This window comes from Thunnus maccoyii, chromosome 7 (assembly GCF_910596095.1).
Source record: "Thunnus maccoyii chromosome 7, fThuMac1.1, whole genome shotgun sequence".
Classification (NCBI taxonomy): Eukaryota; Metazoa; Chordata; class Actinopteri; order Scombriformes; family Scombridae; genus Thunnus; species Thunnus maccoyii.
The window spans coordinates 6380820-6402830 of record NC_056539.1 but is presented as its reverse complement, the minus strand read 5'-3'; the positions used below and the strand labels follow the sequence as shown (position 1 = coordinate 6402830).

At 40.6% G+C, this 22011-nt stretch overlaps 1 protein-coding gene across 2 annotated transcripts in view; it reads right to left on the bottom strand.

The window, feature by feature from the left end:
* The window catches only part of farp2 (FERM, RhoGEF and pleckstrin domain protein 2), a 30664-nt gene that overhangs the window by 6459 nt on the left and 2194 nt on the right, over nucleotides 1–22011 (bottom strand). Inside the window, exons 3-18 of one of the 2 annotated variants that reach the window (XM_042416433.1) lie at nucleotides 16328–16432; nucleotides 14586–14628; nucleotides 14425–14503; nucleotides 13890–13987; nucleotides 13251–13365; nucleotides 9971–10118; nucleotides 9774–9869; nucleotides 9486–9649; nucleotides 9238–9306; nucleotides 9041–9098; nucleotides 8614–8878; nucleotides 3452–3588; nucleotides 3117–3206; nucleotides 849–982; nucleotides 676–757; nucleotides 351–588 (exon numbers count right to left, since the gene is read on the bottom strand). In XM_042416433.1, the coding sequence (XP_042272367.1) occupies nucleotides 351–588; nucleotides 676–757; nucleotides 849–982; nucleotides 3117–3206; nucleotides 3452–3588; nucleotides 8614–8878; nucleotides 9041–9098; nucleotides 9238–9306; nucleotides 9486–9649; nucleotides 9774–9869; nucleotides 9971–10118; nucleotides 13251–13365; nucleotides 13890–13987; nucleotides 14425–14503; nucleotides 14586–14628; nucleotides 16328–16432 (1921 nt within the window). Of the gene's footprint in view, nucleotides 1–350; nucleotides 589–675; nucleotides 758–848; nucleotides 983–3116; nucleotides 3207–3403; nucleotides 3589–8613; nucleotides 8879–9040; nucleotides 9099–9237; nucleotides 9307–9485; nucleotides 9650–9773; nucleotides 9870–9970; nucleotides 10119–13250; nucleotides 13366–13889; nucleotides 13988–14424; nucleotides 14504–14585; nucleotides 14629–16327; nucleotides 16433–22011 lie in introns of both variants that reach the window. The other variant, XM_042416432.1, reaches the window with a different exon arrangement.

Below are 22011 nucleotides of genomic sequence, written 5' to 3'. Positions count from 1 at the left end.
AGGTCTGACAGGGTAAGGCTGTATTCAGATCAAATCAGGCGGTGCAGCATTCAGCCACGGGGTCGAGCGGAGGTGTTTGGGGTTGTGGGCGTGTTTATTTGTGCTCTAGAATGTTAGTCTGAAAGTGTTTTCCTCTAAGCAACCTTCATCAACTTCTATTGGTTTTACTAAATAAATCCTGTATTTCTCCCTCAGTTTCTCGTGAGATAAATTGAGTTAATACAAATAGATCGGATGAGGACTGAGTGAGTTTTAGAAAACTTTGCACCAAAACCCGGCCTTTGCCGAAGCCCTCTTCCACTAAAAAGTGAGATGGTGTTGTCATATTAAAATTGGGTGAGACGACTCACCCTTGCAGTCGTCGTGATCACGGTGTGAAGGAGAATAATGCTTGCATAGTCTCTCCAGGATGAGCTTATAGTGCATGAGGCGCTGGATGGGCTTGAGCAGGAATGTGTTGAGGGGCAAGTAGCAGACCTTCTGCAGCTCAAACTCTTTGTAAACTGTCTCCAGCTTCTTCAGCCTCTTAGTGGCTTTCTCCAGTTCTGTTAACACCTCGTCGTGCTTCTGTAGGTAGCTGGTGAATTCCTGAGGAGAATACAGGACGTTCTGTTTGTCAGCTGAACACGTAGAGGAGAAGTGATTTGAAATAGAGTGCTAACAAAGTATTCTCACCTTAAGAGCACACATGTTCCTCAGCATCACGTCACCAATCCTTTGGTAGTCCCCTTTGACGTGAGCATTAGAGCGACCCTCCCTGAGGATACAGGATACAGACACTTTACTTCTATCTCATCAGGAGTTTTGATATTTCTTATCACACACAGAAACACTGAAGGGGAACCTACCAGAGAGCCAGCCTCTGGTCCAACTCCTTGAGGAAGCCTCGGTGGAACTCGTAGATTGGGTCGATGTTGGAGAAGAGGAGGGTCATCAGACCGTCGGGCATGGCGTTTTCTTTGATCACAGCACTGCGAAACCACTGGGAGCAAGAGAGGGACGTTAGACTATTGATACACATTCTCTTAATAAAAATACACTAGTGTGTACCACGGCTGCACGATTCATCATATTAAGATCACAATCTCAGTTTAGGAACGGTCTCATTTAGGGTTGTATGATATGACGATACATATCGTGTTAGATGGGAAAACTTCTATCGTTTCATATTATGCTCTATCGTTTATTTCGTTGTGTCGCAAATCACTGTTTACAGCCATCTTTTGCATGGGTTACATTAATAAATGACTCTTTTTGGCTTTTTACTCATGAAGCTTTTATTGCACTTACAGTAATGTAATGAGTGTAGTTGTTGTTAACTGTCCAACTCTCCATCACTGTCTGTCTCTCCTCTGCTCTGCTGAGCTCCGTGTGTGGAGGTTCCACCCACGGTGAAACAGAGAGCAGAGGAGAGGAGAAACTAACATAAACATAAATGACAGCAAAATGCAGTAGAGACTATGTTTATTATTGTTATTTACCAAATTTACGTGCACTTGTTTAATTTCAGCTCAGTGTGGGAGTCTCTGCTGCATTTAGCTGTCATTTATGGTTGCGCTAATCTCTTCTGTTCTCTGTGGTTCAGCAAAGGCGGGACTGAGCCCTGTGTGTGTGTGTGTGTGTGTGTGTGTGTGTGTGTGTGTGTGTGTGTGTGTGTGTGCTGCACACACAGGAGAGACAGTGAACCAGGTGAAGTACTCGAGTTGATGACAACTACACTTGTTACGTTACTGTAAGTGCAATAAAAGCTTCATGAGTAAAAAGCCAAGAAGAGTAATTTAATCTGCACAAAGGATGGACAGACGACGGCGTGGACACGGACCAGAAACTACTTATTTATTGACTTTACAGAGAATGTGTTATATTGTGATATGTATTGTTATCAGGATATGATATAACCTATAGTGGGATATGAGATTTTGGTCAAATCGCACAGACCTAGTCTCTTTTTTTTTGTAATCATGATTCTGTTGTGTTTGCATCAAATCAAATGATCCCCAAGCTTTATCAACAAATGACATGTACATTACCCCATGTGACAATCTGCACACAGGAAGAGGTAGACAGGACATACATGTGTGAGTAACAGGAGTAACATACAGTGCAGGAAAAAGCTTTTTTTTTTTTTTTTTTTTTAGGAAAAACGGAAATAGTGTCAGAATCACACAGTGACAGGGAGGAAGAACAAATAAATCTTTCCAACCCCTTTCCTGACAAAAATCCTGTGCTTTTTCTGTTGTGTGGAACTGGATTTAAAGACTATGATGACAGTCAAAAGCATCTATGTTATTTTGCAAGAAAAGGATCAATAGGTTGAAACCGTCAAGGATCACACAGGACTGAAGCAGCTCTTACCTGCTGGAGTTTTGAGGTGGAAAAAATGGTTTGTTAAAAACGGGTCAAACATTGTAAAAGCAGTGTCCCCTCATAAGTAGACTGGGCCTATGTGTTTTGGGGCCACAGCTGAGCTGTGTGGTAATTACAATATTTTATCTTTTTTTAATTACACATACGGGATAACATTTGTTCAAATGTGTTCTAAAGAGCAGACAAGATGCTTTGTTGATTATTCTTATATTGCGTCCATGCAGCTACATATGTTTGTTATGCCTGCATGGATTACAACAGATATTATTTCGTTAAAGGACCACTGTGTAGGATTTAGTGGCATCTAGTGGTGAGGTTGCAGATTGCAACCAAATGAATACACCTCCCCTCACCCTCCCCTTCCAAGCATGCAGGAGAACCTATAGTGGCTGTGAAAAACACAAAAGGCCCTCTCTAGAACCAGTATTTGGTTTGTCCATACTGGGCTACTGTAGAAACATGGCGGTGCAACATGGAAGGCTCCGTGGAAGAGGATCCGCTCTCTATGTAGATATAAAGGGCTCATTCTATGGTAACGAAAACACGATTCTTATTTTCAGGTTATTATACACTAATTAAAACATACTTATGAATAATATATTCCATTTCTGCAAAGTCTGTTCCACTAGATTCCATTAAATCTTACACACTGGTACTTTAAAATATGGTGTCTGAGTAGAAAATTGTGATTCTCATTTTGACCAGAGTCGTGCAGCCCTCGTGCATATACATCATCAAGGACAACTCACCACTGTGATGACCTCAAGGTCTTTAAGGTACGTTCGCTCTGTGGTCAGAATCTCTTTGGCAATGAAGTAGGCCTTATCGGTGGGATATCGCTGAGGGCAAAGACAGATATTAGAGAGATGGACAACACACGTCAACTATGAAAAAAAAAAAAAAATACAATCTTGCTATGCCACAGTGATAAAGAGTTGAAAATATATTTCCACTCCATTATCCAAAAACTTCCGGTTCTAAACTCCTAAAAGGGTTGTGAGGCAGGGGGTGGAAGGGTGGCATGTAAGCAGTGTACCTTCCTCCTGCCCTCCTCCTCCTCCTCTAGCCTGGCATTGGTGCCCACCTCGCTCAGGATGGGGCTTTGCAGGGGTGACACGGCCTGGCCTGGCAGGCTGAGGGTCGACATCTGGAAGGAGGGCGACAGACAGAGGGGACCCTTGGAGTTGAAGGGCGAGAGCTGGGGGCTGTCCACGACTGAATCTGTTGGAAGAGGGAAAACACAAATTAAAAACTGGATGAAATTAGTGTTTCAGAATCATTCAAGAAAGATGCCTCCTTAAATGAGATTACGGTTGTTCTACCCAAACAGGACAAACATGATCTTTTGAAATGGGTGGAGTTCAGGTCAACAACCACGCTCTCTACACAGAGTAGAACTTTTCACAATAGCATTCTTGTGAAAGTGCTCAATATGTTGTACACACTGAGACATTCAATGGTAACCTTCATCTTCACCTAACCTGTTTTTAATACAATCATCTTGATTCCTCTCAGAGAAAGACACCGCACTTTAACAAAAACATGTGGGATGGTTCATCACACACATTGGCCACAAATGAAAGGGGAGACAAGAGGGAAGACCAACGCGAGTAATGGTTGCTACATTTTTCCCCCCGCCATTATTTTCAGAGAAGGACAAATGATTCATAGCCAACTTCACTGAGCCCGATTCCATTACAGAGAACTGCCTCTGCTGCTTTTGTTCTGCCTGCAAGCTTTGCTACACAACAAATCAGGAGACAAAACGGCAGATGAAACACTAGGCTATCCCCTTTACTGAGTCATGGGTCACCACAGCTGTTCTTCCACTTCTCTAAGAAAAAAAAAAGAAAAAAGAAAAAAGGAGTGGGGGAAGGCCGAGGGAGGGAAAAAAAAGTCACTAGTCGACCCGGAAATAATTGCTCACGCAAAGACTTATCAGGAATGTGGCTTGTCTGGAGGGCAGAGTTGTTTATAGTTTATCTGAAGTGCCTCGCAAGGGAATGACACGAGAAGGGAAGAGAGCGGCCATCGGGTTCCATAGCGGGAGGACGGGGGTTTGCTGTGGAATGGCTTGGCACAAAGCCTGTTTAAACAGGGAGCAAACACACACACACACACACACACTCACTCAGCTGGAATTAGGTTGAGGAATCTTGTGTACGAGTTTGACCCAACCCCCAACAGCAGACGGGTCTGTTGCCTCAAGTATAAAGAAAAACGACTCCATGTATTGATTTGTTGCTGCTTTTTTTCTAATGTTATACTGGAGAACTTAATTGGATAATTAACTTCAACCCTCTAGAAGGACACGTGGACACTCATCTAGGAATTAAAAGGACTGACTAATGTGTGGGAAACTTAGGAGTCAACAAAGACAATTTGGAATAAGCTGCTCCCGTATTTGACTCCAGCTTTTAAATTATTCAAAAACACAATAACAGCAAACCTATTTATAATATTTTCAATCTGGTTTCTTAAGAAAATCACTCAAACCTCAAGGGATTGTTTCTTTGCTAACATTGCACAAATCTACAAACTGTTATAAGTTTTTGGTTCAAAGACAGAGGGCGAGGTAAAATTTGTCCCTCGTGATCTGGACTATGCACAACTTTGTCTCGGTCATTAGAAGAATATCTAACAGCACTGTGGTTTCTGTTAAAGCTGTTGAAAGAATTACATCACCAGTCTGCAGCTCCAAAAGAATTTTAAGTCTGACATTCATGGTACCCAAAAGTGATTACTTTATTCTTGAGAGTAAAACATACAAACATAAGTACAGGTTGCTTATAATTAGTAAATATACATGTTCAGGATTACGTGATGATTACTTGGTGCCTAAGTGCAGTTAGCTTAGCTGGTTATATAATTGTCAGCCCCGTCATTTAAATCTTTAGTTGAGATGTGTAAAGTATCATATGGCAGAAGAGGAAGGCAAAGAAAAAAAAAAAAGGCATCTGAAACAAAATAATGTCCCACACTCCGCAAGGTGACACAGAAACAACTGTCCACACTTGTGAATGTAGAGAGATTGCAAACACACTGCTATTTGCCATCCTTCAAAATGACAATGAGAACAGGTGAGTATTTAACAATCGTCTGTCATAATATCTGAAGAGGAAAAATATTCATTTAGGTAGCCCTTTCCCTCATTGGTGTTCACCGGAAACATCTCAAAAGTATTGAAAAGTAGACAGAAACGTACACCTGAGATATGCATAAAGCATATTGCATTAAAAGAGTTAAAGTAAGTGCTTTAAGGCACTGTGGTGCAAGTGCGGCAGACAAAAGGAGACTCTGTAACATGCACAGAGAGCAAAAGCGACTGTTTTGAGGAGGAAATTACATCAGTGATGTAACAAAATGCTACTGATTAGTATGTTATCAACACAATATTAGCCTTTCACGTTCTATGGCACAAGGAAATCCAACTTGACACGACCAGATACCACATCTGAGGCCTGCATGTTGGACAAAAATAATAATTAAATGATATTAAGCATGCATAATTTTGTGCATGCTAGTATGTTAGTAACTGACCACATGACTGCAAACTATTGTTCCTATATCAACGCTTAAACACATACAAAAAAATCCAGCTAATATAAAACAAGCACTGAGAAATTCATAGCTAATGTGCAAAAGACCCCCGTTTCCTTCCAATAAACAGAATACCATGTTGTTGGTATCCTGAAGATAGCTAAGGCCAAAACCCTGAAACATTTCTTAAGGCCACATGCCTGAAAAGAGACAAAGCAACATCAATCTTTAACCATGTACTGGTGGTAAAATAAAAACCGTATCGACTATATCCAAGGGGTTTCCTGGAAGTTAATGATGGTTTCAAATGTTGAAAAGCGCTACATCTAGATGCTCTGCATTCTAAATTTTAATCATTAGCAAGTACTACTGTATTAAACTATCATACACAGATTACTAAATTTAGCTAATTTTCTACAGAAGCACAAATCCTTACATACCTGTAAGATGATACATTCATTTTTGTAGCAAGTGGTGTTAACAGTGTACTCAATGGCTCATCAGTACACTGCTTACATTCTTCAATGCAACTTAACATTAAGTATTATTAATATTTGTGTTGTCTACTTTGGTGGAAAGTTATTTTAATCCTATCGAGACATCATAAACCTAACAAAATGTAAAGAAAATACTAACCTCTGACATCTATTACATGCTGTGGACTAGTGTGATATTAAGAATGCTGACATCCACTTCAGCCAGCAGATGTCAGTGAAGCACAGTACCAAGAGTGCAAACGGAAAAGAGGCTCCATGGCATGTCTTGTTAAGAAACGTTAAATACAGAAGGATCAATGAACCTGGACAACAATCGGTTTCATTTGTACCCTGAGATTAGAGACAGATTACCATTCACTACTCTACACTCCACAAGACGTACCATCTAAGAAATTCCATTTAAAGGCCAGATAATGATGATTATTACTGGCAATAATCAAAATGGTAGTTAAATGTTTGTGAAGTACTTTTAAAATTAGGATATCACATTTTTATTTGTCAAGCTATAGTTTAAATACGCTAGAAATGATCAAAAATACATTACATTACATGAATCACATATTCCTTTTATCAGCTATTTTTGAGTTTAATTCAATTGAAACCTATTATGCCAGGCCATCAAATTAAAAGGTAGATGCAGAAACATTATTTTTCTGACATCCTGAGTTGAAGTGGGAAGCCGATCTAACAAGACATTTCTATGCTACCTTGTATATTTGTGATTAAAATGACGTAAAAAAAAAAAAAAAAAGTGTTTAAGATATAAAGCTTCCAAAGTAAAAAGCACAAAATGTTTTGCATTTTCTGAAATCCTTAAGGCATATACCCCAAATGCACGGTCAACATTTGCTCTAAACAGCCTGAATGTTAAGATAAAACAACTGACAACGACAAAAGACTATGTCATTCAAGAATCTCATGAAATTAACAGCCAAAACTTAATAAAACAGAGTTTCATGAGAAGACAGGAGTGATTTTAAAAAAGCACCACAACATGACACAACATGTCAAATCACTGATATGAACGAAGGCTGTTGGAAATCTTAACTTAAAAATGATTGGACACCAGCAATCAATTTATAAGCCTAAGTTTCAAATGCTCCAACTATCTCTGTTACCATGGCTAAAATTACTCTGTCTGTCAAAAGTGTTGTTAAGTTGAAATTGTATTAGTAAAGCGTGAAATGCCTCTGCTTATTATTATTGTTAATTACAATGTCACTAATTTTTTTTTTTATGTATAATTTGGACAGCCCCTGACTGAGGCTTCAAGTGCTGTAAGGACGTGTGCTTTACATTTTAATATGAGGTGATCCAGAGGGGTCTGCGAGTGCCAGGGTCTGCAGGCTATGACACTGGAGGAGGAAACCCTCTATTCCATTGGTCCCTGTCAGCGGATTACTGTAAAACAGGTTCTGCTCAGGGGGAAGGACACTGTCAGAGCCCCAGTCCGAGTCTGAATCTGAGCTGCCGTTCCCAGAACCCTCAGTGGCTGTGGGCGGGTAGCTGAGCTGTTCCAGCTGTTCTACCAGGTCACTAAACTGCACAGCAGAGCTGCTCTCAGAGCGCACAGAGTATGCTGGGAAATTGACCATTGAACTGGCCTCTGACTGGATGTCAGACCCTGGCAGACGCAGCGAGGAAGAGTCAGGGCCTCCGTAGCCCACTGACATAGACTCACCTGCAGAGCTGAGCCCCAGGTTGTCCAGGGAACTGCACTCGGAGCGGTTATTAACCAAGGAGCTAGTCTCAGAATTACCTACAATACTATCGGGGAAGGGATTGGTACTCCCATTCAGGTCCTCAATGCCCACGCTAAAGATCCTGTTTTTGCTGAGGTCAGATTCCTCGACATAATCAAATTGATCTACTTTATCATCGAGCCCAAAAGAGTAGGCCTCAGCCCCCCCGCCATAAAAAGAAATTTCAGTGGGGTCATCATCTATGAACTCCTCAGTGACATGCAGTGGTGAGTTGGACACTGAGAACATGGGATTCTGTTTTGTACGCAAAAGCTCTGCCTCAAAAGCCTCAGGTGTAAGAACCCCCTTCCTCTTCCCTCCACCCCCTCCCACTGAGGATCCAGTTCCCATTCTCCCACCATGCTTATCCTCATTGCCATTTTTGGAGGGCTGTGATTGGGAAGTGCCACTCTCTACACACACAAACAAGGGGCTGCAGTGTCCTGCTGCCTGATTGCTAGGGGCACCTTGAAAAGCGTAGTGAGATGGGGGAGCGGCCTTGACAGGTTCTTCCTTCGGAGGGCTGGGGGGTCTGGTAGCTTGAAGAGGGGACTGAAGCTGTTGTTGCTGCTGCTGAGGAGACGCTGGAGACTGGCTCAGTGTGGTCAAAGGCTGGGGTTGAGGTTGGAGTTCTTTTCGTGGGGGAAAACTGGAGATGTGTGCTGGGTGGAAGGACACAATAGCAGAGGAAGGGGAGCCTGGGGCCCTGAGACTGTCATTGAATGACAAGCTCTGAAAAAAAAAGCAACACAGACATGACAAGGAAAAAAGAAAGTGGAAAGTAGTAAAGGAGAAGACAATTGTATTAGTTTATCCATTAGAGTGCGATGTATGGAAAGTATTAGTTTCACTTGTAGAACTTCAAAAATGCATCAAAATTGTGGCTACACTGACCTGTTTTGGCACATCTGTGGCTAGGGAGCGAGCAGACATTCGTATTTTACTGTTCCTCCTGCAACGAGAAAGAATTTCATGTCAGAATTTGAATGATGAAGGCAGTGGGGAAATATTTCCCATTCAACACTAAGGAAGAATTAGAAAGACAAACAACGTGTCTTTCCGATTCACAGTGTATTTATATGGAAACACACCTCTGGTATGGGGTTCTCTTTGCTCCATTTTCCCTGACATAATCCACAAGTTGCTTCTGGGTCCTTCCACTGAAAGAGAGAGTTTGGAATCAAAACACTGAATAATTATAAACACCACAGAAGCAGCATCTTTGATGATCAACTTTTGTGTTTCAGTGTAAAAGAAAACATAATATGGGTGCAAACAAGCAGACATGAAATATAACACATTACTGTACATGTCTTTTTAAAGTATCAGTAGTTAATACCTGTATCTGAATGAAGAGCCTCTAGTGAAAAGGACAGCTTTGGATTTGGGTTGGGGTTGGTCAAAGAGACGGAAAAATGAGTGGTACTCCACACATATCTTCCAAAAGATTTTACACTGGTCTCGACTGGCCATCATAAACTCAAGAGTGTCCTGATGCGGACCCTAAAAACAAAGATCAAAAAGAAGAAGAAGCCGATAAGCAAGCTGATCTTCACACGTGATGGGGAATCTGAGACATACAGAGAAAACAACCAACATCCAACTTAATCTCTTTATTAATACGTACATGGACCTCTGGGTGGAGTTTGATCAGGAACCGTTTTCTCTTAAAGCTCAGTTTGCGAATCTTGGACCAATTGAAGGTATTTATTTTTGTGTGACCCTGGGAGAAAAATAAGAAAATAAAAGAGGAATCTTTAGCAACCTCGTTAGGGTTTGAGGGTCATGTTCACAGAAGAAAGCTGGTATGAGAGCAGCAGTCACCTGAAAAACCTGAAGGCCCATATGAGCGACAGCCAGATTGATCTTGGTGCCCTCTCGGTCAGCTGCTGGGTGGAAGCGGACTCCGTACATCTCCAGTTTACGGGCAATCTCCAGGATTTGGAAATCTGATTCAGCTGGAGTCTGTCCCCTAGGATAGACAACACATCAACACTCATGAGTGATTAACATGACCTCTTCATGCTGTTTTTGTAGTACATGGGCATGTCATGAGGGATTTGTTTGTGAAACACCTAAAACTTAGATGTCCAATTTCCTGATGCACACAAAATTTCAGTTGTTGTCCTATTGGATCTTAGTACTCTGACTCACATGGCTGACCATGTAATACTGCTATACAGACTAAAAAGTAAGGATGAATTTTCAGGCACTGTCCAACTTAGATTCAAGACCTAAAGACCAAAACAACGCGAGTTCCCCAAGGCTCAATCCTTGAGCCTCTTTTATTCAACCTTTACATGGTTCCATTAGGACAAGTTATACAAAACAATAAAATGACACATTATCATTTTTCAACATCCAAATTTACCTAGGTGAGTCATTAATTGACTACTCTACCAAAGATGTTCTCCGTAAGTGCACTAAACATATCCAGGACATGAAAGGCTCAGTCCCTTCAGCTAAAGACAACACTGAGACAAAAAGGAAAGACTAAGAATAGTCTCAACCCTCAAAACCAAGTCAGTGATCTTTGTGTAATCAGGGACTCTGTTGTTGACTTCATGTTGCTGCTCAAATTTACTTCAAAGCACTCATCATAGCAATTCTCAGTTCTCTGCAATGGGTTCCAGTGTGTCAATGAGTAGAAAATGAAAAACTGCTGTTTGTGAAATTTTAAGTGAATCATTCCATAATTTGGGAAATGCACTCATTCATTTTCTTTTTTTTTAGATTATTTTTTAGGCATTTTTGACTTTATTGGATAGAGGATAGTGAAGTGGCAGACAGGAAACAAGGAGGGAGAGATGGTTACGACATACAACAAAGGTCACTGGCTGGAATTGAACCTGGGACACTGTGGTAATGTGGCATGTGCAGTAACCATTCGGCTACCAGGGCGCTCCAAATCATTCACTTTCTGGCAGAGCAGTAGATAAGATTGATAGCACATATAGCTAGATTAGCTCAAAGACTGGAAACATAGGGAAACAGCTAGCCAGGCTCTGTCTGAAGGTAACAAAATCCACCTACCAGCACCCACTAATTAACAAGTTACATCTTGTTTGTTTCATTCATGCAAAAATGTCAATTTGCTGTTTTACTGGGTGTTGTTACATGCTGGACTATTTCTTGGCCATGACCAGTAACTTCCTGGAGTCTCAGGCTGATTCAGGCTGTTTTGGCAACCACTACCAACTGACAGATTTGTTCATGATATTAAAAAACAAGAACTTTAAGTGTTAAATGCACTGTGTATGAACAGCAACACTGAACAATTTAGTTTGACTCTGATTCTCTTGTGGTTGATCACACTCAATGTTGATATACAATGCTGAAAGTGCATTAAATAATTGTGTACCTCAAATGAAAAAAGGTTAATATTTACAATTAACTGACTTGTGGAGCATATAGTGTGTAGCCTTATGGTCCATCTGCTATCTTTTTTTGATTTACCACGCAAAATTTAAACACAGTAAGATTGTATCATGACTTGTATGTCGAGTAGTGTGACTTTAAATCCCTTATAACTTCGAGGATTTGAGAGGCATTACCTAAAACCATGTGATTACAACCAAACAGCATGTTAGGAAGACATATCCATCCAATCATCACCACATTCTAATTTTGTTCATCCGTTAAGCGGTGAAATCTCCTTAGGGCCCTCCCCTGCCCCACTGGCCTTATGGCTAATAGACCGGCCAGAGCAGGGGATTAGGCCAGGGAACTCGCCGCTTGTACTTCCACACTGGCAACCAAGGGAAGAGATTAGCAAAGGTCTTTAGAGCCGCCTAATACACTGAGTTGAAAAGAGCCCCTATTGGCCATGGAATAGTACCGTGCTAACAAGGAGGCTGGTGGTGGGAAAAGTGCAGTGAGTGGTTTTGTGACACTCAGGACTCTGAAATAAGACAAACCCCTTCATTACAGTTGTTTAGCAAGAACACACAGTTGTTTCAGCTCAGTTACCTCATCTATGTTAACACTAAACATTTGTGTTTAAAGGCACATAAAAAGGGGCACAGTCAACATGACACTGCTTTCAAATTCATGTGATACCCTCTGTTGGATGTAGTTTCAAATTTAAGACGGCCCTAAAAAGGTTGGACGCAGTAATGTGTAGTTAAGATTCAAAATTCATGGTTCCATCAACTTTTTCAGTTAAGAGTGGCATTAATTTCTGAAACACTCCAAACTTCCAAACCACATGCAAACACTGAATGAGCCAATACTCAATCTTACTCAGTAGGTTGGATTGTTACTTTCATTTAGGTCTCAGCAGAGACAATAAAAAACAGCAAGAGTCAACAAGTGATGACGTTTCTACACACTTAACAATAGGAACCGATAGATGCATTTGTGAACTATATGTTGAACTACAGAGTGTGTGTCATCTTCCATGAAAGTACATCATTTTTCATTCCTTACAACAGCTGGTGTTGCTCCTCACTGAGGTCATATTTCCACAGTGGTACTGTTGTGGTGTGTTGTAATTTGCTGCAATCATTTTGTTATTTCCACTGCATCCTCACAGCAGGGAATGATCGCAGTAACCCACAATATTATGGCCCTGCTTGGAGTGAGGTCACACCGTGACAGCCCCCGTCATCGACCAAGCTGTGTCGACGTCACAGTAAACTGGCTTAAAACTGGCTTAACACATGGTCAGGGATAGAAGGCAACAACTAAGATTGACTCTTGTTACTCTAATAAAGCTGTTTTTGTTGACTTTTTCGATTATTTTTAAAGATCTGAAAATCAGCAATCATACTTTTACTTCAGTGTTTTTAATTTCAAGTATTGTATGTACGTATTGTCATGATTAACTGAGCAAAAGGAGTTAAAGAGAAGTTCTGTGAGAAATGGAGGAAAGCTATTTTGTGGTAGGAATGAGACACTGTGTAACAATAAATGTGTACCGGTCTACAGCTCTATTGACACTGTTTAGCATGTTTATGTCAGCAGGTCAGAGAAGTAGCTAGATCCAAACTGGCACAGCCAAGTGAGGCAAAGGCAGACTGATAAGGCAACACACAAATATGATTACAGAGCTTTAGGTCAACATGAAACATGGGTGTAGGACAGACCAGACGGAGCAACTTACAGGTGCCTGCGGTGGAGCTCCATGATCCCCTCTTGCACCTTCTCTTGGTAAGGCAACAGCTTGTTCGTCCTCAGGAAGTCCCTGTCTGCTACATCATCATAGTCACCAATCTCAGCTGTGGTTTAAGATAAACATCTATTTAGAGAGGCTCCATTCTTTTGTTAAGGCCGTGTGCACATTTGATTGGGTTGTTGATCAATACCAATGATTAAACTGTTTATTTTATTTCATTTTAAAGCTTAGTAAGAGTGGAATAGAAATGCCTGATTCTCTTTCATCTATCAATTCCTTTTCTGGCATTAGTTATTCATATATACTTCACATACAAATACAGCTGTGCTTTTAAGTTATATGTAGAGATATGAGTAAACACACGCATTTATATCCAGTTTTTTAGCATATGTAACCTTGTATGCCTGTGAGAGTGAGTGTTTCTGTGGGCTGAAACAAAGCAGTCTAGACCAAACCACTGTAATTTTACAGCTGTTGTAAATAATAAAATGTGACATTGAAATGCAGTCAGTACACTAAGAAAAAGATCTTAATCTTGTACAATAAAGTATATGTACAGTGCATTGTCCCTTTCAAATTAAAAAAAAAAAATCAACAACTGTAATTAAAATATCAGCTTAAACGTACACTGGACAAGGTGAGAGGCGAGCAGGGCTCCAGTATTTTCTGTGCAGATCAACCGACCCTCCATTAGATCTCTTTTCATCTGCAGGGAGAATAAGTACCTATAAAAAAAAAAGCACAGAGGCTTAGTGTCCATCTGTTTATGCTCATGTGAAGTGAATAAGCACAAACCAAGCTTATCATGGATTATACTAAGTGCCTTTATCAAAGTTAAATGTCATTTAATGGAACTTTACTAAATAACTTAGAATTACTAAGCTGGTTATTTATTGATGTAAGTCTACACAAGGATAGATTTTTTTTTGTAATTTACTACAGTGGAAATAAATAAAGTACATGCACTTACAAAAAAATCCTACTGACTGCAGCTAAGCATTAAAAGATTTCCATTAACATTTTAGAGGGGGACATATATTACAATTCCCTGAAAACAATAATCATGAGCTTCTGAGAGAAAAAAAAACAGTTTGTTTTCTGAAGCCCCGCTACACAGGCATGAGATAAATGCAATATCCAGTAGGAAATTACAGTCACTGACCTCGTGTACTCTTCCTGCAGCTGACCTGGGTCTGGAGGAAAGAATTTCACTGACAGTCTAAATAGCGTATTTGCTGGTCCTGAAAAACACGAGAACAGATAATCAGCCTTCATCCACAATTTCATAAGGTGAAATTTGAACTAATATTTGAACTCACTTACTTCTGACTTGTCTCACAATGGGTTTTGTGGGTTCCAACCAAACCTGAAGTGAAAGAAAAAGCACTTACACTTAACCATGTTATGAGCATTCTTTTTTTTTTTTTACAAAATTTGACAGATCATGACGGCTCTATCTTAAATGACTCCCTTACTATACAGAGAAGGTATGTCTAAATGGTAGAAATGTTTTGGGTAAAAACTGGCTTCTAAGTCTCGCTGTAGGAGCCTGCTTGCCCTTTTACATCTGGGCCTGATTGAGGGAGGAATGTGCTAGATCCAGACAGATGCATTGAGAAACTGGTATCAGCTGATATTTGCCTGAAATCTTCTTTCGACTCATATGTACATACCTCTATACTGTATGCATGTGTTTGCAAAATATATTAAGGAAAAGTTATAGATGCTGGAGCAACTAATCTGCAAACAATTAGAGACTTAACGATTGGTCGATTCATTCATTAGTCAAATCAACTTTTCTTTTTTGCAACTCTTCTGATTGTCATTTTACCGTTTAACTCATTTGCAAGCAAATCTTTGATGGTTCCAGCTTCTCAAATCTGAGGATTTGCAGCTTCTTTCTTGTCTTACTGTATAGCAGACTTCATGTCTTTTGGTTTTGGACTAATTGTTGGACAAAAAAAAAAGCTATCTGAAAACATCGACTTGGGCTCTTAAAAATTATGGTGAGTATTTTTCACTATTTTCTGGCATTGTCTTGATGAAATGATCAAACGTTTGAGAAAATTGCTAGATTAATCGATAATGAGAATAATCATTAGTTGCAGTTCTTCAAAACAATATTTGTGGGTCAAAAATGCCAGTCACCATTTCCTAAAGATGGGAAATATGGCGTCTTCGAATGCCTGGTTTTATCTGACCGACATTTCATAACCAATATTCAATGTAGGAAAAGCTGCAGATTCTCACAGTAGAGAAGTTTAAACAAAGCAATGTTTGGTTTTGTTCTTGAAAAATGACTCAAATGATCGATAAATTACCAAAACAGTTGCCAGATAATCAAATGATTGTTTAAACTCTAGTATAGCTGGCTGAACGATGAAATAGTTGGAATTTATTTCAAAAGACTCTGACATGTAGTTCTCTAAATTAGCATTAGCATCAGGTCAAAACATCCTGCTTTGGTCAGGATTGTTGGTTAGAGGTATTTAGTTCTAATTATCTGTAGTTGATGCCTTAAACTCAGCGCTTGACTCTCAAACTGCAGAACAAATGGACTGTATATATGCAGTGCAAGGCTTTCCGATGCTCTTGCTAAGAATATATGAGCTAAAAGGCTGGTGGGTCTTATAAACAAACACCGGCTCCGTTCTCTTTGAAGATAATAAATGTTTCATATATCTTCTCTGATGCTCTATAAAAAAAAATCTTGGTGGTCTTGAATTCCACTAATGTTTCTCTAAGAGTAAGACAATGGAAAGTATGACATTTGTATACAGGCACTTGTGCCAGACGAGTTAAAAATATTCCTCGATTATATACTGCTGAAGTCCAGTGAAAACAATACTACACTGCTTGCACTGCAGTACAAAGCTACAGAGGAGCGACAGAGTCTTGTTGTCACCAAGCTGTGACCTTTGAAGCTGTGACTTTTGAAACGCTGTTGGCTTTTCCTGGTCAGTTTTTAGCTGATACGTATAATTAATTTGCATGTGTGTGTTCCTGGATATTCAATGTGTCCGTTTCTACCAGGAAACAAAAGACACAGTTGACGGTGTACATACCCAGTTCATCTGCATGTTCTGAAACTCGAGGCCAAAGTAATCACTCTCTATGAGGTTGCCTCTCAGGAAAACCTCAGAGAGAAGGGCCTGTCCAAAAGCTTTTGGCTGAAAGAAAGAACAACAGAAGAAGAAGGAATCGTTATTTTCATCACTGTGTCAACACAAAGATCTTAAAAGTCCACTAATGATAACATTTTATAATCTCAATGGGAAGAGAAATTGCATTGTTTTAACTAAAAAAAGTTTGAAAGCTGATCGACTAACATAGGTGATCGACAGCAAAAACACATTTTTGCTTGTGCTGAGGTGAGGAACGCCATGCATGTGCTGTAAGTGAGCACAGAAGAAACGCTGTCTGTCTGTGTGGTGCAGAAAATATTTGGCATCTGTAAATGATCCACTTCATTGTGTGTTTTATGGCTGCATATGCTCCATCTGTCGATTCAAATAGTTTCCTCGGCTTGGATGAGCAAGTCAACTACAAAAATGTGTCCTACTGTACATTTATCGTTATCTGGCCCAGATAAGAGTGCAGCTGAATCACACGCAGGAAATCTGATGAAGTTTACCTTCTCAACGCTCTGGGGTTTGTTTTCACTAAACGAAGAACTAATTACTATGTACTAAGCACACACTGCACTTGAGGTTTGGAATCCTTGCCTGTGACTTTTTGAGAAAATTATAGCCTGAAACATCTGGTTGTAATGTAAAATAGTATTTTTAAAAGCCTTATAAAAAGAACTGCTTTGCATTGGCTAAAGTAAAGCGTTGCAACTCAAAGAGCACCGGGAGATTTACTGTAGTTAGTCTTTTCATTACTGTGATACGATCGTATGTTCTGCATTCAGAAGATCTATGAAATGCAGGTGAAACCTACTGACACGACAAATGTTAATTTAGAAATCTGTTGTAGAATGCCATTTTCTGTGCATTTACAGTGTCCGATTACAGCCGGCCTCAAACAGAGAACAAAAACCCGGTGTGTTAAAATACTTAACCTGGGTTGTCTTTGAGTACAGGCCAAACATATAATCCAGACAACATCAGTAAGTATTCAAAATGCATCAGTGGCCAAATGTAAGGAATATTTTGAGGTGTTTTTTTTTTCTCTCTGTTCGCCTCATTTGGTGAGGTTGAGTGAATGCCATTTCAACAAAGAGTCAGTGTAATCGTATACTGAGCGCTAAGCAGACGGAACCGATGTCTGAGCTGCTTTGTAAACAAAGTCAGCAGAGTAAAAGCAAATCTTTCATGCAAATTAAGACAACATTTCCACAGAATAATGCTTATTTTTTGCAAGTTTCCCTTTAAGGTTTACAATGTTCGCCTCATTCCTTCATTGTGTGATACAAACAACCGCCTGCATGTATAATGAACTAAACTGATGTGTTGTAATTTGAGTTAAATTCAGGTAAAACAGTATTCAGACTGCTAATTGAAAACATAAATAGTAATATCAGACAGGCATAATCACAATACTGACATGACATTTACAGTTTACAGATCTCTTAAGTAAACATTATCTAAAATGTTTTTGACCTAGCGGTGTAAAATAATAAAGCATAGTTGCGGTGATTGATTTGAACCAGAAGCTGATGGCAGATTAAAACAAATGGTTTTCCCCCTCACTGTATTAGTCGTGAGGAGTCCGCTCTGTGTTGACTGGTGTGTTTTCAGAAGCCTCTCCTTTGTGTTACTCATTAACCTTCTACAGGAATGTAAAACTGCATTCACAGCACTCTGGTCTCGAGGGAGAGTAAAATCCCTTCAGCCTTCTCCTCTGGGATGTTCAGCCATTTAACCTTATCTCCCTCAATCTGATGACAGTTTCACTGCGATCTAGCAGCTAGCGAAATGGACAAGGTACACTATTATGTCACCCTCACCTCCTCTTGCATGAATACACAAAAAGTATGCAGTGTAGTGGCTGCAGACGATTACGCACCAGACCTGCAGACCTAATTTCATATTCAGCATGATTTCTATCTGGAATGGCGTTACAATAAAGATAATTTTCCTTTAAATAACTTCTTCTTACTAGTGGGCAGGTTGTTTTGCACTGTGAGCACACAGTTATGATACTACTCTTATAAAATGCTTCGGACTCTGCATACAAAAACACTAACAAAAAGCCAGACGAGGGAGAGATAATGCCATGTCACAAAGGCAATGATCCAAACCTGAGTTTAGAGCAACAAGGCACCACTTTGGGCTCCGTGAAAATGTGATGAGAATTGTTCACTATTTTCTAACACTTTTCAGACTAAATGTTGAGTAAATTACAAAATATAATTCACATTACTGTCTATCAAATTAGTTGAAGCCCACCCCTAGAGTCTACTATATGACACTTCACTACTACATGGTATTGGCAACAAGAAAGATCAAATTCTGGTCTCTGCAACCAGATCCATCTAAATCCATTCTGCCATGCAAAACAAATGCGTCACATTCAGTATCAGTAGGCTACTACCTCAAAAAGCATGTCTGGCATTTTAATTTCAAGCACATCTGTGATGTGACAGTGGGATCACATGCAGTTCGTTCACACCCAACTTGTGGTATGGACCACAGCCTCATCTCTGAGCTCTAACATTAAGGCAGGTCAGTGGGTCACCCAATCAAGCTCAGAAAGCAGTGGGGATTATGACAAACAGATGTTTCTCTGGGAGACAAATCTCCTGTGTGTAAGTGTGTGTGTGGGAAGGGGGAGGGGGGGGATATATGAGCAATGGGTTTGAAAAGCAGCCCATCATGTGGGAAGACTGCCCTTCTCATTCACAAAGACTGAACAAGGACACAGACAAAAACACAGGTGTAACCCAAATATTATCCAGCCTGACTCAAATTCAGGGCTTGGGTGAACCTTGCATGACAGGTTAGGCATGATCTACCAAACAGCAGTTGATACTCTGATGAATGGCACTGAGCTCCTCCAGTAGAACCTCCTACTGACAGCAGGGGTGTGTTGGGGCTTGTGTTTGGCACAGTGGGATGTACATTGTTTAGGCCTTGCCACCGGGGGATTTCCTGCTGACATACATTTTAAAGCTCCGCACACCAGTGGCCACTTTCACAAGTCTGTGAGGAAACATTTCAAAGTTCAACAGGTTCTTTGATGGCTTTGTTACCTAAATGGCAACTTTCGTTTGAAACAGTAAGCCATGATTTCTTTTCGCTACCTGGCTATGGGTCACACCTGTGAACAGTTGGCCAGAGAGTTTGTTGGCAGATAAACACTTCATAGTGGTAATAAGGATCAGGTGTGCCTTCTGCTCGGGTCACCTGTGTAACCCAGATACTTTCCAATCTCAACTTGGCCTTCAAATCAGAGGAAAAAAAATACTTGAGATAGGTGGGATGTCCTTGTGTGGCAGCTGTTTACTCCCAGTGACAAAAAAAATATCAAAACAGTGACAACACTACAGATCAGTAATATCATCAAGAGTTACACAGAACTAGGGATTGTTTGAAATGTTAAACAAGTCCTTCTAGGCATAGCCATTAAAATGTTTAGCTACTTCAGTACACAAAAGGATAGTGTGAGTGCTTTGTAGAGGTGAGGGCTGAGTGCTCAGCTTTAGTGGTTGTAATGAAGAGCAAGAGCACTCCTTTTTTGAGCATGCACATGAAACAGACTTCTAATTCAGCTCCATCCACAGATCTACATTTGTTAAATTCATTATGGTGTGGATGTGTGTAAAGTAGCAACACAGATAATTGTACTATAGTACTAATCCAATGTAACTTTAGAAGATCTTGCAAGAGTAAGACAACATTAAAAAGACTGTGGAAGAACAGTTCATAGTCTGTTCGCACTCAGACTAGTTAAAGATAAAAACAGCACAAACATAATTAAGTTACACAAGTTTCATCATCCATTACTGGCATAACAATAATGTGATTTCTGCAACAGGCCAGTGGTTGAAATTCCTGGCCCAAACTTTTAGCAGGGCTTCTCTCCTGAGTGTGTCCCCTCCCCCACCAGCCCGACTCAAACTTTGTACTGGCCGTGACTGCTCCCTCTGAACTGCTCTTTTAACACCAGAGGCTGCCCCTCTCTGTCTCTGCCCCCCTCCCACCTCCTGGTTGTCAACCTTGCTATTTATGTGCTTGTTTGCTAACACTAAAGCAAAGACTGCCTGGACTCCCTACCACCGGTGCCCCCCGACTGTACTGCAGTTTTCACACAGCTAGGTTCCACATCCCCACCCTCAGCCTTTTAGCGAGCTTTGAGCTGGAAGTTAAGGCCAGCGAAGGGGCCGGCTGTGCTGGATAAAAGAAGCCTGTGTTTCCCTGCCCTGCCGGCCCTGCCTCCCTGTCCAGAGACCACAAGGCTGAGCTTTCTCCTGCACTGGCTGTGGGAGGGGCCTGTGGACAAGAGCCATGCAAGCAAATGTCTGCTGATGACGACCATACCAGGTACCTGCAGCAGATGAAGGCCAGCGGATCAAAGCACACACACTCTGATCTGATTTGTCTGTTGGAGTTCCAGGCTAAAGACGTTATATGGCCATAAATCCGTGTATTCTATCACGCCATATGTTAGCCTCAGCATTGTCACAAGAGATGAAATGTGTGATGGATTACAAAGACGGGAGCAAGTGTGCCCTGCATGTGTGTGACAGAGCAGAGTATATTTACACTACACTGTATAGAGCGAAAGTGGCAGGTGATAAAGACCGTATGCAAACCTATAACAAATTTGGGCAGCTGAGCAACCAAAATGCCAGAGTGAGGAGAGGCAGTTGCTTGAAGGCCACAACCATTTCAAACATTCAACACTGCAATTTTGTATCTATTTGTGCAGACTGTATGCATGAGAAAAAAAACTACAATTACGATCCGAGAAAAGTAATGCAGCTTCACTCGTTTTTTCTTCTGTTCAAATAGACGTAACCTAATAATGATACAGCACAAGTTATGCCGAAACTAAACATGTATATAAACAAGTCGTATAGCTGATGTTTTAAGCTCTGCAGCCTTTCTGTGTACAGAGATAAACACTATTCTCTCACAAGCCCACAACTCCTCAGACTGAATGAACTGCAATATTAAGCAATGTTGGGCAGTGGTGAACAACAGAGCCTCTCAGAGGCCATCTTGTTCTTGGCAAACTGCGGTCTGCTTGACAACAGGATTGCCGTCATTCCCCTTTTGCAGCCATGTATTTCTGTCTGCCACCTCCTATCAACACCATGTCCAGAGCTTACATTGAACTCTCCGGGCCAAGTTCAGTTGTTTTTTCACATGAAGGGCTGACAAAAAAAAAAACCCTCCTAAAACTGACAAAAAAAGAGTTTTCCTCTAGACTGAACACTGCATGGACCCACTCCTGTACAAATTAAACTTGCGTCTGTCACATTCTATTAGCTTAAGACGTTGAGACAACATATGGTGCATAAGATTATGAAATGTCTGTCTCAGCAGTGCCCCCAAACTACATCTGCCAGAACTGTTATTGTTGTGGCTACACACGGATTTAGGACAGAGTAGTTACACAAGTTAAATACACTAACCTATCCTAATAGAATTAGCTGCCTACAGATCCAGTTACATTACACTGCAAGTTTAAACTCCATCAATTAGTCACTGACTTAGTTGCTATTTTTTTGTTGTTGTGGAGACTTCACTTTGATAACACCCCCCCCTCCTCCATCTGAAAGACAGGAAACTTGCTCTGA